We start from the raw sequence: 17169 nt of genomic DNA on the forward strand, positions 1-17169 counted from the left end.
TTGCAAGTGACAGAAACCCAATTAAATCTAGTTTAAGCAAAAGAGGGTTCAGGTAACTGAAAAGTCTAACATAGGTCTTCAGGCACAGCTGGATCCAAGTGTCATCAGGAAGCAGTTCTTCTCTATGTCTTGGCCCTGCTTTCCTCTGTGTTGATATCATTCCCAAGCAACATATCCCACAGATTGGAGAGAAACATTTCCCAGCTCAGCAATCCCAGGGAAAGCAAGACTGACCCAATATTTGCAGCAAAAATTCCCAAATCCGGTCTTATTGGTCCCATACCCATCCCTGAGCCAACCACAACGGTTGGACGATACAGAGCTCTGATTGGCTAGACCTGGGTCATGTGCCTGTCCCCAAACCAATCACCATAGCCAGAGGGAGGCTGAACTCTAATTGGCCAGATCTGGCTCCCACACCCATCCCTTAACCAGTCACCGTGGCCGGGGGCTGCAGTGTTCTAGTTGGCCGGTCCTGGCTCTGATACCCATCTCCAAACCACAGGGACTGGGGAGGGGTGGGTGGTTTCCCAAAGGAAGCCCAAGTTCTGTCCCTAGACGCCGGAGGTCCCCACAATGAAACCCTCACACCAGGGCAGCACAAAGGTGAGCTTCTGTGTCCTGCATACAACCAGCACACAGTGGGGACCCAAAGCGTGTGCCACCACCCTCCTGTCCACTTGCTCGCATCCCCCAGGAATTTCAGAGCCACTCAGCACGTCCTCCTGCCCCTCCCACCCAGCCTTACCCGCCACCAGCTCTGCACAGGGTCCCCCGGCCCTCTTTCAGAGACCGTCACCCAGAGAGATGCCCCCGGGGAAGGCTTGTCTTTGGCCGGGCGTGGGGGGGGCTCGTCCTCTGCCTTCCCTACCTCCCACCTGGATTCTCAATAGAACACAGCTTCTGCATGGCTCTGGGCCCGCAGGCCCTGCTCTCAGTGGGCAGGGAGGAGGAGCCTCCTCAGAAGATGAGCCGCCTGAGAGCGGGAGAGACTCCTGGCGTGGCACCGAAGTGCGGCGGCCACCTGCAACGTAGCCCCATGTGTGTCCTCGCAGGGACAGCTGCCAGCGAGGCTGGAGGCTGCTGTACATCGTGGCTGCCTACCGCAGCTGCTCCGAAGTCCTCCAGCCACACCTCGTTCGCTTCCTCCAAGACGTGGGCCGGACCCCGGGCCTGCCCTTCCAGGGTGAGGGGCCAGCGGGCGGGGAATCAGGGCCAAGGGCTTGTCTGCATGAGGACCAGCCGGGCAGCTGGCCAAAGGGCCTGGTCCTTCACAGGTGCCCAGGCAATGTTTACTAACGTCAGTCTATCCCCAAACGTTTGTGGAGGTCCCACAGGGGCGGATGCGATGGTTTGTCTGATGTAATGGGGGGGAGGATGGCGTATCAGGGAAGGCTTCCCAGAGGAAGTGTTGCTCTGGGTCGTGAGCACGTGGGAGGGATTTCTGGGTAGGCTGAGTAGCAGGGGTGAAGGCCCGGAGAGGAGGACATGTGGCGTGTGGCATGTGGGAGTGGAGGCGGAGGAGGCAGCAAGGCCCTGTTTCTCTGGTCTTTGGGAATCAACAAGGGTCTTGAGAGGGTTCAGGCGGGGGCGCCAAGGCTGGTGGCAGGGTCTTGGCCTTTTCCCCTTGGATTTTGGAGGAAAGGGGCTGCTCCTCATCCTTAGCCCCAGCCTAGCTCCCAGAGCAACCCCTGGGTCCCCCTAAGAGAGAGGCCAGGGCCCCTGTGGTTACCCCGGCGGCCGTGAAGGAGACGGGGACCTCACTCTCTTTGCTTCTGAAGCTGCCTCTTTGACTCAGACAGCAGACTTCCCTGGACTCAGAGGTGAAGAGACTCAGCTCCAGGGAAGGTGGCAGAGTGTGCCCAGTCCTCTTGACCCCTCCCCAGAGCAGGGCGAGGGCACTGCTTAGCCCAGAGTGGTGGGGAAACAGAGGGTGGGGGCTTCTGCACTGGGATGCTGCACACAGCCGCGTCATCTTAGCCACACACGGCCTGCAGGGGACAAGCCCCGAGTCACCAGCTGTCTGCGGGGCTCATGGATAATAAGCAAGGCGTGCGGGCCTCCGCTGCATGGGATGGGGTTCAGATCCAGCTCTTACCCTCTGGCTCTTGACCTTGGGTAAATCACTGCCCTCTGAACTGTCTCCTCAGCCGCTGAAGGGAGAGCAGACACACGGCCCCACCCTTCTACCCCCCGCCCCATGGACTCAGGGCTGGGGCCGGAGGAGCCCCTTTCTCCCCTGCCCACCATGGGCCAGGCCCTGACTCCCGTTTCTGCAGGGATTGCTAAGGCCTGTGAGCAGAACCTGCAGAGAACGCTGCGCTTCGGTGGCCGTCTGGAGCTCCCCGGCAGCATGGAGCTTCGGGCCATGTTGGTGAGCGTTGCGGGGGTTGGGGTGAGTGAGACAGCCCGGCCCAGAGACCCCGTCACGTGCACTCGCCGGCCCTGCCTGGTCCCTGTCGGGGACCCCCGCGGAGGGGACAGCAGCTGGCCCAGAACCCCGGCCCGGCCTCTCCCACCTCCCCAATCTCCTCACCCCAGGCCGGCCGCAGTTCCAAGAGGCAGCTCTTTCTTCTCCCTGGAGGCCTCGAGCGCCATCTCAAGATCAAAACGTGCACCGTAAGTGACGGGATGTCTCCGTCGGACAGGGACCCCAGCCTCCAGGGTGGGCCCCCAAGGGTGCTGAGCCCCCCAGGCTCCCCCACTAGGCAGGATTTATCTCTCAAGAGGAGCAGCCTGAGCCTGGGGGAGGTGGGACCTCCAGCTCAGGATCAAACTGCAAATAAGAGACAGGCCAACTCAGAACCCGAGTCTCTCAGACTCCAAAAGCTGTGCCCTTTCCTGCATGAGGCTGGCTCCCAGGGACCTCAGGGATCCTCTCCTCTGCGCAGGGGGTGTGGGTGGGCTTGGGGGCAGAGGTCGCCAGGCCAGTGCAGCCTCACGCTTCCCTCGCCGCAGGTGGCCCTGGACGTGGTGGAGGAAATCTGTGCTGAGATGGCTCTGACCCGCCCCGAGGCCTTTGATGAGTATGTCATCTTTGTTGTCACCAACCGAGGTGAGTGGCCAGAGGGTGCGGCACCACTGTCACTGTAAGGCCCAGGTCAGATGCCACTTCCTCCAGGAAGCCCCTAGGCCCAGGTAGAGGGACCTCTCTGCCCTGAGCCCCCCCAGCCCCGTGTCTGTCCCTCTCTGCTTCGTTCTGTGTGACCTTGCCTGGCCCGTCAGATCACGAGTTCCTGGAAGACAGGGCTCCCCTGATGCCTCCCTCTGCCCCTCGGGCCACTCAGTGGGCCCTGCCCTCAAGGAGGATGAGACTTGATAGGACGCGACTCCTGGACCCACAAGTGCAAGTACTTTTTCCTGTTTCTTAACGCCTTAATAGTGGCCGTAAGGGCCCCCACCCTTGGTCTCACCTGGCCCTTCTCCGTTCAGCCGAACCCCTTCCCCCTACAGCCCACCTGCTGTAGGCTGTGGCCTTGCTTCCTGCCACCAGCCTGTCAGTTCCATCCACCTCCAACCAGCTCTCCCGCTGCTGCCTCGGCTCCGAACCATGTATCCTCAGCCCTGCTTGCCCGGAGTCCAGCCAAGACACAGGGGGAAGGGAAGGTAGTAACAAAATGATCCCAATAACTGAATTTATGGAGCAGAGGCTATGTCCCAGGCACTGCTGAGAGCATGTCATCCTATAACCTGCTTTAATCCCCACCACAACCATATGAAATGAGACAGTTATTGTTCCCATTTACAGATGGGAAAACTGAGGCCCAGAGAGACTGTATTAGTCTCCTGTTGCCGCCATAACAAATCAGCACATACTCATTGGATTAAAACAACACACATTTATTATCATATGGTTTGAAGGTCAGAAGTCCTGAAACCAGAGTGTCCTCAGGGCTAACTCCTTCTGGAGACTGGGAAAGAGTCTTTTTCCCAGCCTTTTCCGCTTCTAGAGGCGCCCACATTCCTTGGCTCACGACCCCTTCCTTCATCTTCAAAGCCAGCAGCGTAGCATGTTCCAATCTTTCCTTCTTTAAGGACCCTTGAGACTACACTGGGTCCACTTGGGTACCCACGATAAACTCCCCATCTCAAGATCCTTAATCACATTTCAAAGTCCCCTTTGCCATGAAGGTACATATTCACAGGTGGTGGGGAATAGGACGGGGACATCTTTGGGGTCAGGCTGCTATTCAGCCTGCCACAGAGATTAAAGGACTTACCCAGGGTCACACAGTTGGGATTTGAACCCAGACTGTCTGGCCTCGAGAGTCTGGACTTTATCATCGTGCCACACCCCCTCTCTTTGGTAAAATTTTACCGAAGGTGTGGGATGGGAAGCAGAAATGTCAGTTCAGGAAATGAAAACTTAAGCCTCTTGTACAGGCTGAGACCCGCTCAGTGCCAGACCCCACTGTCCTCCCCACCTGCCCCAGGAGACCGGCAGGGGGTTCTCCCCTGAAGGAGCTCTGCAGAAAGGCACCCACTGACCCTCCTGACCTGAGGCCTCATGTGCCCCTCCTTGTCTCCAGCCCTCCTCTGGAAAGGGGCTAGGCTTTCTCTGAGCACCATGCAGGGCACTTCCCTAGACCTAGATGGGCTGTAGCTTGCGTTTACAACTTCCACAAACACAGGCACCCTGTCCCATAAACGTGCTCTCCTTTACTGAGGATGCTGTGTCCCAGAGCGGGGAGGGGGCTTGCCACTCGTACCCCAGCCAGCTGCCCCTGGCTCCCCACAGGCCAGCACGTGTGCCCGCTCAGCCGCCGCGCCTACATCCTGGATGTGGCCTCGGAGATGGAGCAGGTGGATGGTGGCTACACGCTGTGGTTCCGGCGTGTGCTCTGGGATCAGCCCCTCAAGTTCGAGAATGAGCTCTACGTGACCATGCACTACAACCAGGTCAGCGCGCGGGCTGCTCTGAGGCTCTGGAACTTTCTGGGCTCCCCCGGGCCTTGGCGTTTGAGGCCTTCATGATTCGGGCCCCGAGGTGTCTGCTCCCTGCGTGGGCTCTGCTCTTCTGAGTCTTCCGGCGAGGCTGCCCAGATGGCACCCCTTCAGGAGGCTGCTCCGTCCTCCTTCCTCTGGCTCTCCTCCCGCGCTGAGCACTTGGCCTGTCCCTCGCTGAAAGGCTTTGCCTGGCCTTGTCATTTTCGTGGTGCTGCCCCTCCCCTTTGAGACTTGGTCGTCTGAGTCAGGGTCGCGGGGTTAACAAAGCCTGGTTCTTCCTCTTGTGCTGACACTTGCGGATGTGCTTGGACAGAGAGCGCGTGCTTCTCTGGAGCTGGTGCCGAAGCTGCGGCCGTTCCAAGTCCAGATCCGGCCACTGGGCTCTTGTGCCTGCGGGTCAGCCAGCGGCAGCCCGAGGACTTGTGGAAATGGGACCCCGGGTCCTGCATGCTGCAGGCGGGTGCCAGTGCTTCCCAGGGTCCTGTGGCTTCCCGGCTACAGCCCTCTCAGCTCACCGTCATGTGTCACTCCTCCCAGAAGCCCAGAGAAGTGACAGGCCACCCTCCCCCGGAAGTGAGTGGGGCTGGAACCACTCAGTGTCTGTGTCTGCGCCTCCCCGGTTGCCTGCCCAGTGCCTGGCCGCCGGGACCCTCACCTGCATCACCCCGTCCCCCACAGGTGCTGCCCGATTACCTGAAGGGCCTGTTCAGCAGCATGCCGGCCGGCCAGCCCAGCGAGCAGCAGCTGCAGCAGGTGTCCAAGCTGGCCGCGCTGCAGCACCGAGCCAAGGACCACTTCTACCTGCCCAGCACGTGAGCACCCACCCAGCCTAGCCCGTCCAGCTGGGACCCCACCTCCAGGCACGACAGGTCGCTTCCAGCTGGTAGTAATAGCTCAGAGCAAACTGAGTGATAAAAAGCTTTCAGGACGCACACCCTGTGGTCCAGGAAATACACATGGCCCTGCAGAAAGATTTGGCCATGGAAACGTTCACTGTGGTGTCGCCTACAATCTCCGACAACAGGGAATTCCTTTAAAAAATTGTGGGGGGACTTCCCTGGTGGTGCAGTGGTTAAGAATCCTCCTGCCACTGCAGGGGTCACGGGTTCAAGCCCTGGTCCGGGAAGATCCCACATGCCGCGGAGCAACTAAGCCCGTGCGTCACAACTGCTGAGCCTGCACTCTAGAGCCCGCGAGCCACAACTACTGAGCCTGTGTGCCACAACTACTGAAACCCATGCACCTAGAGGCCCTGCTCCGCAACAAGAGAAGCCACCGCAATGAGAAGCCCGCGCACTGCAACCAAGAGTAGCCTCCGCTCGCTGCAACCAGAGAAAGCCCGTGCGCAGTAACGAAGACCCAACACAGCCAAAACTAAATAAATTAATTAAAAAAATAAAATTAAAAAAAAAATAAAAGATCCCTCGTGGCACAACTAAGACCCACTGCAGCCTAAATAATAAATAAATAAATAAATTTGAAAAAACAAATTGTGGGGCGTCAGGCAGCCTTTAAACTGATGTTTTTGAAGAGGCAAGACATCAGTCATCCAGGCTTTCCATCTTTGGGCCTCTTTACTCTTTTTTTTTTTTAAAACAAAATTATTTATTTATTTATTTATTTATTTACGGCTGCATTGGGTCTTTTTTTTTTTTAAATCTGGCTCCTGAATTAATTAATTAATTTATTTATTTTTGGCTGTGTTGGGTCTTAGTTTCTGTGTGAGGGCTTTCTCTAGTTGTGGCAAGTGGGGGCCACTCTTCATCGTGGTGCGTGGGCCTCTCACTATCGCGGCCTTTCCCGTTGCAGAGCACAGGCTCCAGACGCGCAGGCTCAGTAGTTGTGGCTCACGGGCCTAGTTGCTCCACAGCATGTGGGATCTTCCCAGACCAGGGCTCGAACTCGTGTCCCCTGCATTAGCAGGCAGATTCTCAACCACTGCGCCACCAGGGAAGCCTTATTGGGTCTCTTGTTGCTGCGCACGGGCTTTCTCTATTTGCGGCGAGCAGGGGCTACTCTTCATTGCAGTGCCTGGGCTTCTCATTGCGGTGGCTTCTCTTATTGCAGAGCACGGGCTCTAGGCGCACAGGCTCAGTAGTTGTGGCACACGGGCTTAGTTGCTCCGCGGCATGTGGGATCTTCCCCAACCAGGGCTTGAACCTGTGTCCCCTGCGTTGGCAGGCGGATTCTTAACCACTGCACCACCAGGGAAGTCCCCTACTCTCTTAAAAATAAGACCGCAAAGGGCTTTTGTTTCTGTGCATTTTATCTATTGATATATTTACACTATTCAAAATTAAAACTGAGGTACTTCCCTGGCCATCCAGTGGTTAAGACTCCATGCTTCCACTGCTGGGGACACAGGTTTGATCCTTGGTTGGGGACTAAGATCAAACAAACAAACAAAAATTAAAACTGAGAAACGATTTAAAATATTGACTTAGTAAGTAATTAAAAATAAGGACACCCCGTGTTAATATAAAGGCGTATATGTGATAATTGTAATACAAATAGTGTAAGGTAACTTACACATTAATATAAATAAGTTATGAAAACACAAGTGTATTTTCCCAAAAACTCCAGTGAGAAGAGCGGCACTGTTTGACATTCTGCAAATCTCTGTACCATTTGGCATGACAGACGGCAGCTGGATGCCTGCCTCTGCCTCTCTGTCAGTCTGTTGTGATCTCACTTGTCACATAGCCTCTGGCAGACTCCACCGTGCACTTGTGAGGGAACGAGAGGGGAGAACAGATGACCGCTCATGTTCTTAAGGAAGCGGCGTTGCCCTCCCAGACCCTCGGCCACACTATGAGAGCCCCTGGTGTGAACCAGCGTAGGGAAGGCAGTGGACTGTGGACAGAGGATGTCCCGGTGCCCAGCACACTGTAAGGGCTCAGCACCCAACTCTCTTTCTGTGCTGTCATTTTAAGGGGAAAGTGCAGGAAACACAGAAAGGTATCATCCCAGCCCCGGAGAAAGACAGTTGTGGCATTCCTACTCTTTGCAAGGCACTCTGCACACATTGTCTCAGCTAATCTCCCCAACCGCACTTTTTAATTTTTTAAATTTATTTATTTATTTATTTCATTTTTGGTTGCATTGGGTCTTTGTTGCTGCGCGCGGGCTTTCTCTGGTTGCGGCGAGCGGGGGCTACTCTTGGTTGCGGTGCACGGCCTTCTCATTGAGGTGGCTTCTCTTGTTGCGGAGCACGGACTCTAGGCGCACGCGCTTCAGTAGTTGTAGCACGCAGGCTCAGTAGTTGTGGTACATGGGCTTAGTTGCTCCGCGGCATATGGGATATTCCTGGAGCAGGGCTCGAACCCGTGTCCCTTGCATTGGCAGGCGTATTCTTAACCACTGCGCCACCAGGCAAGTCCCCACGCGCACTTTCTTTACTCCTTTTACAGATGAGGAAACCGAGGCCCAGAGAGGGGATATGGCTTCCCCAGCTAATAGGTGGTAGGACCAGGATCCAGACCTGGGAAGACTGGGTCAGATGCCAGGCTCTTGCCCAGCAGAGCAGAGAGGAAAGATATTGCCTGGAGGGTCTTTTGGGGGGTTCCCCTGACATTCCCCCTTCCCCAGTGTGCAGCCCATGGCAGCCGGGACCGGTATTTGTTGGTATTTTTCAGATGTCCTGAGACACAGGGCTGCCCCAGGGCAGCCATCATGTGTCCGGGGGAGGCCTGGCCTGGTGGGCCCAGTGCTCTGTGCCCTCCGGCTCTGACCAGCCACTGGTGGTTGCTTTGCTGCCCTGATATTTCCCTCAGCGTGTGCTTCTCACCCCTTTGGCCTGGGCTTCTCCCTGGGGCGGGGGCTACAAAGGACGAACCCACCTTGGGTTCAAGCCTCGGCCTGGCCCGGTCACTGTGTGACCTTGGACTGGCTGGTAAACTTCTCAGAGTCTCTGTTCCCTCCTCTGCAAACGGGGAGCCTAGTGGTACTGGCCAGCGGTTATTGAGCACCTCCTGTGTGCCCAGGCACTGAGTCATCCTCACTCCCCAGCGAGTAGGGTCCAGGAGGTTTAGCGTAAAGCCTATCGGCACTCAGTGCGGCTTTTCCTTGCACGCCAGGCGCGAGGCCCAGGAGTACATCCCGGCCCAGCTCTACCGCACCGTGGCCGGCTCGGCGTGGCTCAGCCTGCTTGGCCAGCACCGGCAGCAGATGCAGGCACTCAGCCCCCACCAGGCTCGCGCCCAGTTTCTGGGTGAGAAGAAGTCCGGGCTGGGGAGGGAACCGTGGGGGCCTGGTCGAGGAGGGTGGGGTGGAGGCACCTTTGCCTTTGTACAGAGGCATTTTTGGTGCCAGCTTTCTAAAGTCCTCACCAGGGCCCCACCTAGGCTGGGGGCCCCAGCAGGGAAGGAGGGGGGCCTGAGGCCATTAGCTGGACCGGCGGGAGAGGCCACCTGAGCAGGTGGGGGGGCGGCACTGAGGCGCCGGCTTCACCTGCCCGCCCCTCCCCCGCCCCAGGCCTCCTCAGCGCCTCGCCCATGTTCGGCTCCTCCTTCTTCTTCGTCCAGAGCTGCAGCAACGGTGCGGTGCCCGCCCCCTGCATCCTTGCGGTCAACCAGAATGGCCTCAACTTCCTCAGCACCGAGACCCACGTGAGTGGCCTCAGCCCAGCCCCGCCCCTCCCCCCAGGGGATGGGAAGTCCAGCTCCACTGCTTACACCTGCGTGACCTTGGGCGACGCTTCTTCCCTGTCCGAGCCTCACTGCCTCACCTGGGATGCAGGGCTGTTGTCAAGGTGAAAGGAGGTGAAACACAGGCCAAGGCTCAAAGCCTGTGTTAGTCTGCTGGGGCTGATGGGGCGGGGCTTCAGCAACAGAAATTGTTTTCCTGGTGGTTCTGGACGGTGGACATCTAAGATCAAGGTGCCCGCAGGGTTGGTTTCCTCTGAGGCCTCTCTCCTTGTTTGTAGATGGCCGTCCTGCCCGTTTCCTAACATGGCCCTTTCTCTGTGCACATCCCTGGGGTCTGTGTGTCCCAATTTCCTCTTCTCATAAGCACAGTGGTCCCGTGGGATTGGAGCCCACCCTAACCTTCCCTCTTCAAAGGTCTGTCTCCAGATTCTGAGGTGCTGGATCAGGGCTTCAGCATATGGATTTGAGGGACACAATTCAGTCCAGGACAAAAAGGATCTGCTACCCCTATTCTTAGTTCTTCCCCCGGGAGTGGGCCCTGAGATGAGGGCTCCAGGGCAAGTGGCTCACGTGGAAACACTGGAGCGAGGAAGTGAGACCAGGAGGAGGGTTGTACCCTGGGGGATACACCTGGGGAGGGGCGTGTTAACAAGCAGGTTCCTGCTGTGGGGACTGGCGCTCGGTCCACCGGGGAACAGGGCCCTTAGAGGATGCCCCCCATCGTGCAGGTCGTGGAGCTGGGTTGTCTGTCCGCTGTGTCCTGTTGTTTGTGATGGGGTGCTGACTCTCATCACTCTGGCTTCCCCTGTGTGGGGAAGCTCTGCTTTTGCTCCTGGGGCTGGAAAGAAAGCTCCAGATCTAGAGGGGCGGGTGTGAAGAAGCAGCCTTGATGTGAAGGTCAGGGCACCACTGGCATTTCCTGCATCCCTAGATCTCAAGCATTTAGAGCAGTGCCTGGCATGCCGCACGTGCGTGCGTCAGTATTTGTTGAAATAATTTCACGTGAGAAACTGAGGTCCAGAGAGGTAAAGTAGCTTGCTCCGGGTCACACAGCAAGTCACTGGGGAACTAGTACTCGAACTGAGCTGAGCTGTCACGCCACCTGCGGATCTGACCTCCAGGGGTGGGGTAAGGCTGGGTGAGACTGTCGCACCCCCAAGCCTGTCTGCCCCCATTTCCCCCAGGAGCTGATGGTGAAGTTCTCCCTGAAGGAGATCCAGTCGACGAGGACCCAGCGGCCCACGGCCAGCTCCAGCTACCCATACGTCGAGATCGCGCTGGGGGATGTGGCGGCCCAGCGCACCATGCAGCTGCAGCTGGAGCAGGTGGGCCCTGCCTGGCAGCCGGGCTTGTCACCTGGCCCCCCACTCCCTCATTCCACTCGCCAGGCTTTTCTCTGGGTCTGGCTCCAAGATGGGTCAGGTCCTGGCCGTGTCCCAGGGAGCATCCAGCCCAGTGCAGGGGACAGAGCTAACCCAACACCTCACAGAACTGTGGGTCATGAGGGTGGTCTACCAGAGAAGCATCTTGATGGTGGGGTCATGGGAAAGGGCAGCCCCAGGTCGTTTGCAGAATAGTGAGGAGTTTGATGGGGAATTGGGGAGATAGCCAGGGAAGGGCAGGTCTTAAGGGTCCTTGAATATAAAGCTAAGAATCTGGGGCTTCCTCCTGAGGGCACTCGGGAGCCATAGAAGGTTGGTGGGAGGGCAGAACCCAGGCAGTTTGAGGACGTTCACCTGGGCTGAGGCTCGGAGGATGGATTGTTGAGGTTGAGGGGTGGAGAGTGGGGTTCCCATGTGACAGGGAGGCCAAGGCCCAGCTGCCCTGGACCTTCTGCTATTTGCAGCAACTGTGGCTGCTCCTTAAAAGCTGTGGCTGAGGCTTCCCTGGTGGCGCAGTGGTTGAGAGTCCGCCTGCTGATGCAGGGGACACGGGTTCGTGCCCCAGTCCGGGAGGATCCCACATGCTGCGGAGCGGCTGGGCCCGTGAGCCATGGCCGCTGAGCCTGCATGTCCGGAGCCTGTGCTCTGCAACGGGAGAGGCCACAACAGAGAGAGGCCTGCGTACTGCAAAAAAAAAAAAAAAAAAGCTGTGGCTGACCTCTAGGTCAGTCAAGTCCAAGTCTTGCAGTGCCCGGGGATGGGGCAGGACCAGAGTTCTCAGCCCACTGAAGAGAGGGGACTGAGGTCCAGAGAAGGGGCAGAATCGGGGCTGGGCCCACACGTCTGGGGCCACCGCACCCACTCAAGATGTGGGCCCAGGACCACTTCTCACGGCACGGCCTGCCTTGGTGGGGCTGCTATCCCAGGGCACGAGACGGGTTCCCACTGCCCCAGCCCTGCCTCTAAGGGAGGAGCCCCCCGCCCCGGGCTCCTGGGGAGCCTTTGACTGGGGATCAGTGTGCTTCCCACTGCTCCCCAGTCCTGCTCCTGCTGAGGTCACCCCCACCCTGGCCTTATGTGGGGCTCAGCCTGCTTCCCAGAACCCCCAGTCTGAGCTCCCACCACAGCAAACCCACCTCCTCGGACCTGCCCATCCGTTGCTCCTTGGGCCCCTTTTCTGGAGAGCCCTCTGCTGGACGACCTCTAACTGGTGCTGAGTCTGGTCCCCCCGCCCCACCCCCGGCACCCCTCTGACCCTGAGGCTTCCAAAGCCAGCTCTGCTGAGACAGCCCCTTATTTCTCTCTCCTGCCCTGACCCCCTCAGCATTGCCCTTGGAGACCAACAGGCTTCTGCCCTCACCTCTCACCCTTGCAGGCCCTTGGGCCCCCAACCCAGCAGCCCTTCCCGTCCCCACCCCCTCCTCTGATTACCTCCGTGGCCTCCGCTCTCATCCCTCCTCTCTGCTTACCTGCCCCCCTCCCCGCCCCAGACCCCCTGCACTCACTATCCCCTCTACCTGGGACGCGCTTCCCTGCATCACAGGGCTCCCTCCCTCCCATTGTTCCGGTTTCAGCACAAACATCACCTCCTTCTAGAAGCCTACCCTGACCCTCCTCCCCGATAGTTCACTCTGTCCGCCTCAGTAGCCCTCATATGGCTTGGAAATCACTTAGTTATTTGTTCCCAGATTGTTTGTCTCCCCTCTAGAATGTCAGCCCCGAGAGGGCGGGGCAGGGCAGGGCAGGGCTGTGTCCAGCTTGTCCCCACGGTGTCCCTAGCACAGCCCGGCTGTAGCAGCTGCTCAGGAAGTGAGTGGGTGGAGGAGGAGGCCTCTCCGGCTTCTCCACTTGCTCCCAGCACCCTCCCCACCCGCGACCTCTTTGTGTTGCCACCTCTGCTCTGCCTCTGTCATGCATGTATAGAGGACACGTTTATTAATTAATCATTCATTCTTTCAATGTATAACCAGTGAGCATCTCTATGCAGCAGGTTCTGCACTTAGCTGCAGAGATACTGAGGAGACCCTCCAGCCCTGGCCCCCACAGAGCCCCAGGTCTCAGGGGTGTGACAGACATCAAAGACTCTCTAATAAACCGTGATCAGTGCGGGGAGGGTGTACCCGTGCTATCCAGGAGGTAATCAGCGAGGGCTTCCAGGAGCAGGTGATGTCTGAGTGCAGCAGTGATCCCGCCTACCCCTGACAGGCTGTGTGAGGGCATCTGGAAGCAACCCAGCTTCTTACTGAGCCCCAGTTTCCACACCTGCCAAGTGGGGCAGCATTCCCAGTGAGGCCTGGAGTGCTGCAGCATGTAGGTGGGAGGATGGTGGGGAGGAGCCCGCTCTGATCTCATTAGCTGAGGTGGGGGTGCCCCAGGGTGTGGCCTTGGGTTCAAGTCCCACCATCCCCAGCTGTGAGGTCTGGGGCAAGTGGCTTCAGGGCTCTGGCCTCAGTTTCCTCACCTGTGGAATGGGCTCTAAGAATGTCTGACTCATAGGGACACTGCAGGGACTGGGAGGGGTGGGACACGGGTGGCTCTTGGGACAGTGCCTGGCCCTCAGTCGCCACCCAGTAAGTGCTGTCCTCCTTATTTTTACCCTCCTTATTTCCCAGCCCCCAGGAAGCGCCTGGGGAGATTCCGGCACTGGCTGTGGTCTGAGAGACCAATTTTCCACAGTCCCCGCTGCCTGTCCCGCCCCCAGCAGGTGGGAGGGAGCCCTGAGGCTGGGTCACAGCTCATTCTAGGCTGTGGGCGCCAGGTGGTAACCATGGCAGCACTTGGTTAGAAACCATTTATTGACGGGGCTAATAGGTTTCAAGTCTAGAGGATTCACATGTAGTAAAATCTCATAACCTCCTCCCCACGGCTCTGTGAGGCAGGCCCTGGTAAACCGAGCCCCCAGGGGTGAGACCACTGAGGCTCAGAGAGGTGCAGTAACTGGCTCCAGGTCACACAGGCCACATGCAGCAGAGCTGGCAGATGCGCTGGTCTCCTCCAGGCTCACCCCTTCCCACCTGCAGCCTGGCGTTCCTCCTCCTAGCTGCTCATGCTCCTCCCAGGGCCCTGGGGAGGTGGGGACGAGGGTGAGGCTGGCCTCTATCTTTCTCCCCTCTCCCGGCCACATCTCACCCCAGGTGAGAGCTGGGAAGTGTTGGGCCTCTCACCGTCTCTCCTGCAGGGCCTGGAGCTGTGTCGCGTGGTGGCCGTGCACGTGGAGAACCTGCTCAGTGCCCGTGAGAAGCGGCTCACACTGCCCCCCAGCGAGATCACGCTGCTCTGACCCAGCCCCCAGCCCCCAGCTGCCCTGTGCCAGGAGGCTTGCTGTGTGGTCCCAGGGGAGTTACTGCGCCAGAACCTTAGGGGAGACCAAGAGGCAGTAGGTGTCGTGGCGCGAGCCCCCAGGAACCTGAGAAGACTGATCCAGAGTTGGAATGGAGTTGCAGTGTGCAAACTTGGGTCCCATGGCAGGAGGGACTTCCAAAGACTGACCAGTGGGGCCTCCTGCCACCTACCACTGTGGCCCTGCCCCGACTCCCCCTGCGGCAGGGAAGCCCCACACCGGTAGCCTAGACAAACTGAACCTGCCTTTGCTTTCCTTGGGGTCTGATGTTCAAATCTGCTCCATCTCCCTGTCCTGGTCCCTCACATGTCCCCCCCCTCAGGTGCCCCTGCACTGCTACTGAGCTTGGATTCCTGGCTCTTGGTCATTTCTGTGCAAATAAAAGGTATGCCTGGCAGCCTGTTCTCCCTTATATGGTTGTTGAGTGACTAGAAAATGAGCCTGAGGGAGGAGCCAGGAGGTGGAGGCCCAGGTTCCCCTGAACAGAGCTTCCAGCAGAGATATCTGTGCTTACCTCTCCCTGCGGGCCCCTGCCCCTCTACCCCACACTCCTTGGGTAGCCCTAACCCCAGGACCCCATCACTGGATGGGCCACACAATATTTGAGAATGGTATAGTAGAGGGAGAGAGATGTTTCATGTCAGCGGCTGGGGAGGGAGAAGGCTGGGAAAGGGCTTCCCAGGGAATGGGATGTTTGGGTTGGGTTTTGAACCATGAGTAGGAGTTTGCTATAGGAATAGATGGAGGGAAGGGGAATGGACATTCTAAACAGAGAAAACAGTGTTCCCTACTCTTTCCCCCAAAGCCTAACGTTAGGACAATGCCTAACGCAGAGTAGGTGCTTAAAAAATACTTGTCGCATGAATGAAAGAATAAATGAATGAATGTTGATTGGAAGTGCTAGTGCTTTGGGGAACTTGTGCGGGAGGGGAGGCTTGGAGGAGGAGGGCTGGATGGGTGTGTGGGGGCATAATTGGCTGGAGCCACGGTGTCAGAGGAGGGGTTTATTTACTTATTCAGTACCTATTAAGCACCTACTGTGTACTAGGCAAATGCCAGGCACCGGGAGTTGCTCCCAGTTAGAAGAGGCTCTGCCCAGGTGAGAGGACTTTTGGGTTGCAGAATGCAAGTGGGCCGTGTGAGTGAGGCCCCAGCTGAAGCGCCTGGAACCGGGAGGAATCTCCCGGCCCAACCCTGGCCACGATGCAGACTCCTGAGCTGGATGGTGTCTGAGGTCTGAGTTTTGGGAGGTTTGCTACACAGCATTGGGTAACTGAACAGCAGGACTTCAGGATTTCAGGACCTGGGCCTTAAGGCACAGGCTCATGTTTTAACAGCTGTTCTGGTGCCTCAGTGGTGGCACCAGCAGGTCGAGCCCTCGTCAGAGGTAACAATCCCCAGGAAGCAGAATGGGAAGACTCGGGTAGCAGGAGAATCAGACCTTGCTGTGGCCCCCAGACCCAGAAAGACAGGAACTCCAGGTGGACGTGGGGAGAGCCAGAGCAGAGGGAACCAAGCCCCAGGGTGCGCAGCCTGGCATGGGGTAACACAGGAGACACATCTGGGAGGCATGGTAGCCTGAGACAGTCACGTCCTGTCTTCGTGGGGAAACTGAGGCCCAGAGGTGAAGCAAGTAACCACTAACTGGCCTGGCCGAGAGTCAAAGGCAGGCAGGCTGGCTCCAGAGTCGAGCTGCCTCCCCCTGAGGCTCGGATGGGAGAGTGGAGGGCCCTGGCTGCAGAGCATGGGGAAGCCTCCGAGGGGGTGTCTGGGGGCCCTGGAGAGGTGACTCCCATGTTTGCCTGGTGAGCGGAGCACAGGGGTCTCTGGCAGGACTTTCTGATGAATGAGGTAGTGAGCTCCCTGCCACCAGGTGTGCGTGCAGAGTCCGATGCCCCCGGTTGGTGGGCCGTTGAGAGGTGGGCGCTGGGCTTCTGAAGGGCCTGAGCTCTCGCAGCCAAACTGCCAATATGCAGGCAACGGGGCCCTGCCCGGGCATTCACATAGAATGGCCCAGGCAGGACTGGGGCCCAAGCCTAGTCGCCTGACCTTGGCTTTGCCCACTGGCCACCTTCTCACCACCTGCAGCTGCCTTCCTGCCGCCACCACCAGCGGTGCCCACCAGGCTGGGTCAGGAAAGGGCAGGAGCCGATTCCCTACGGGTTTCACGCCTGCCCCGTTGCTGCTTGGAAGGGAGGGTCAGGGCCAGGGTCCCGGGTGTCCAGGCTTCCCCATCCTACAGGCCCTGCTGGCCTGGACTTTCTGTGGCCCCAAGACAGACCCCACCTCCCACCAGGGACCGGTAGGCCCCCAGTTCAGGACGTGGAAACAGGCCCACACTCGAGGCCAGTGGTCCTCTCTGCTTAATGTACAGGATGCAGGACTTTGTCTCATCTTCACACCCACCGCACATGGGCACTGATTTCATTCCCATTTCTTGTCCGGAGTCCTACAGCCCGTCAGGAGGTCAAGGTCCAAACCCACGTCTGTTGGGTGGCAGGGTCTGGAGCTCAAGCCCCGACCAGCCGGGGGCGGTGGGTGGAGAGGGCGCAGGGGCTGGGGGCACAACGGCCAGGGTGGCGAGGCCACGAAACCCAAGATGCATTTCATCCCAGTGAGAATCTGGGGAGGCTGCTAGAGGGGTGAGCCGAGCCTCCAAAAACCACAGTTAAGGAACGGGTGGGAGGGACAGGGACCAAGGAGCGTGACCACGCGTGCAGGCCCCGCCTTCAGGGGCCGGGAGGGTCTGAACAAAGGCCTGGGCGCCCGGGAAAGCAGTGACTCCGGGGACCGCGGCCCGGGCTGCCGTCCCCAGCTCCCCGTCGTCCCGGGGTCGCCCGGCCCAGGAGGGCCG

The 17169-nt window shown here is 58.5% G+C and overlaps 1 protein-coding gene across 1 annotated transcript in view; it reads left to right on the forward strand.

The window, feature by feature from the left end:
• The window catches only part of MYO15A (myosin XVA), a gene marked incomplete at its 5' end in the record, with an annotated part of 50844 nt that extends 36139 nt beyond the window's left edge, over positions 1-14705 (forward strand). The window contains 10 exons of the mRNA XM_082603894.1: positions 1056-1186; positions 2280-2374; positions 2542-2619; positions 2959-3055; positions 4739-4899; positions 5626-5759; positions 9024-9157; positions 9421-9554; positions 10778-10918; positions 14154-14705. Coding sequence (XP_082460020.1) covers positions 1056-1186; positions 2280-2374; positions 2542-2619; positions 2959-3055; positions 4739-4899; positions 5626-5759; positions 9024-9157; positions 9421-9554; positions 10778-10918; positions 14154-14255 — 1207 coding nt within the window. The 3' untranslated portion in view covers positions 14256-14705. The remainder of the gene's footprint in view (positions 1-1055; positions 1187-2279; positions 2375-2541; positions 2620-2958; positions 3056-4738; positions 4900-5625; positions 5760-9023; positions 9158-9420; positions 9555-10777; positions 10919-14153) is intronic.
• Positions 14706-17169: the final 2464 nt, after the last annotated feature.

The sequence above is a fragment of the Mesoplodon mirus genome, assembly GCF_964341445.2.
Source record: "Mesoplodon mirus genome assembly, chromosome: 18".
Lineage (NCBI taxonomy): Eukaryota > Metazoa > Chordata > Mammalia > Artiodactyla > Ziphiidae > Mesoplodon > Mesoplodon mirus.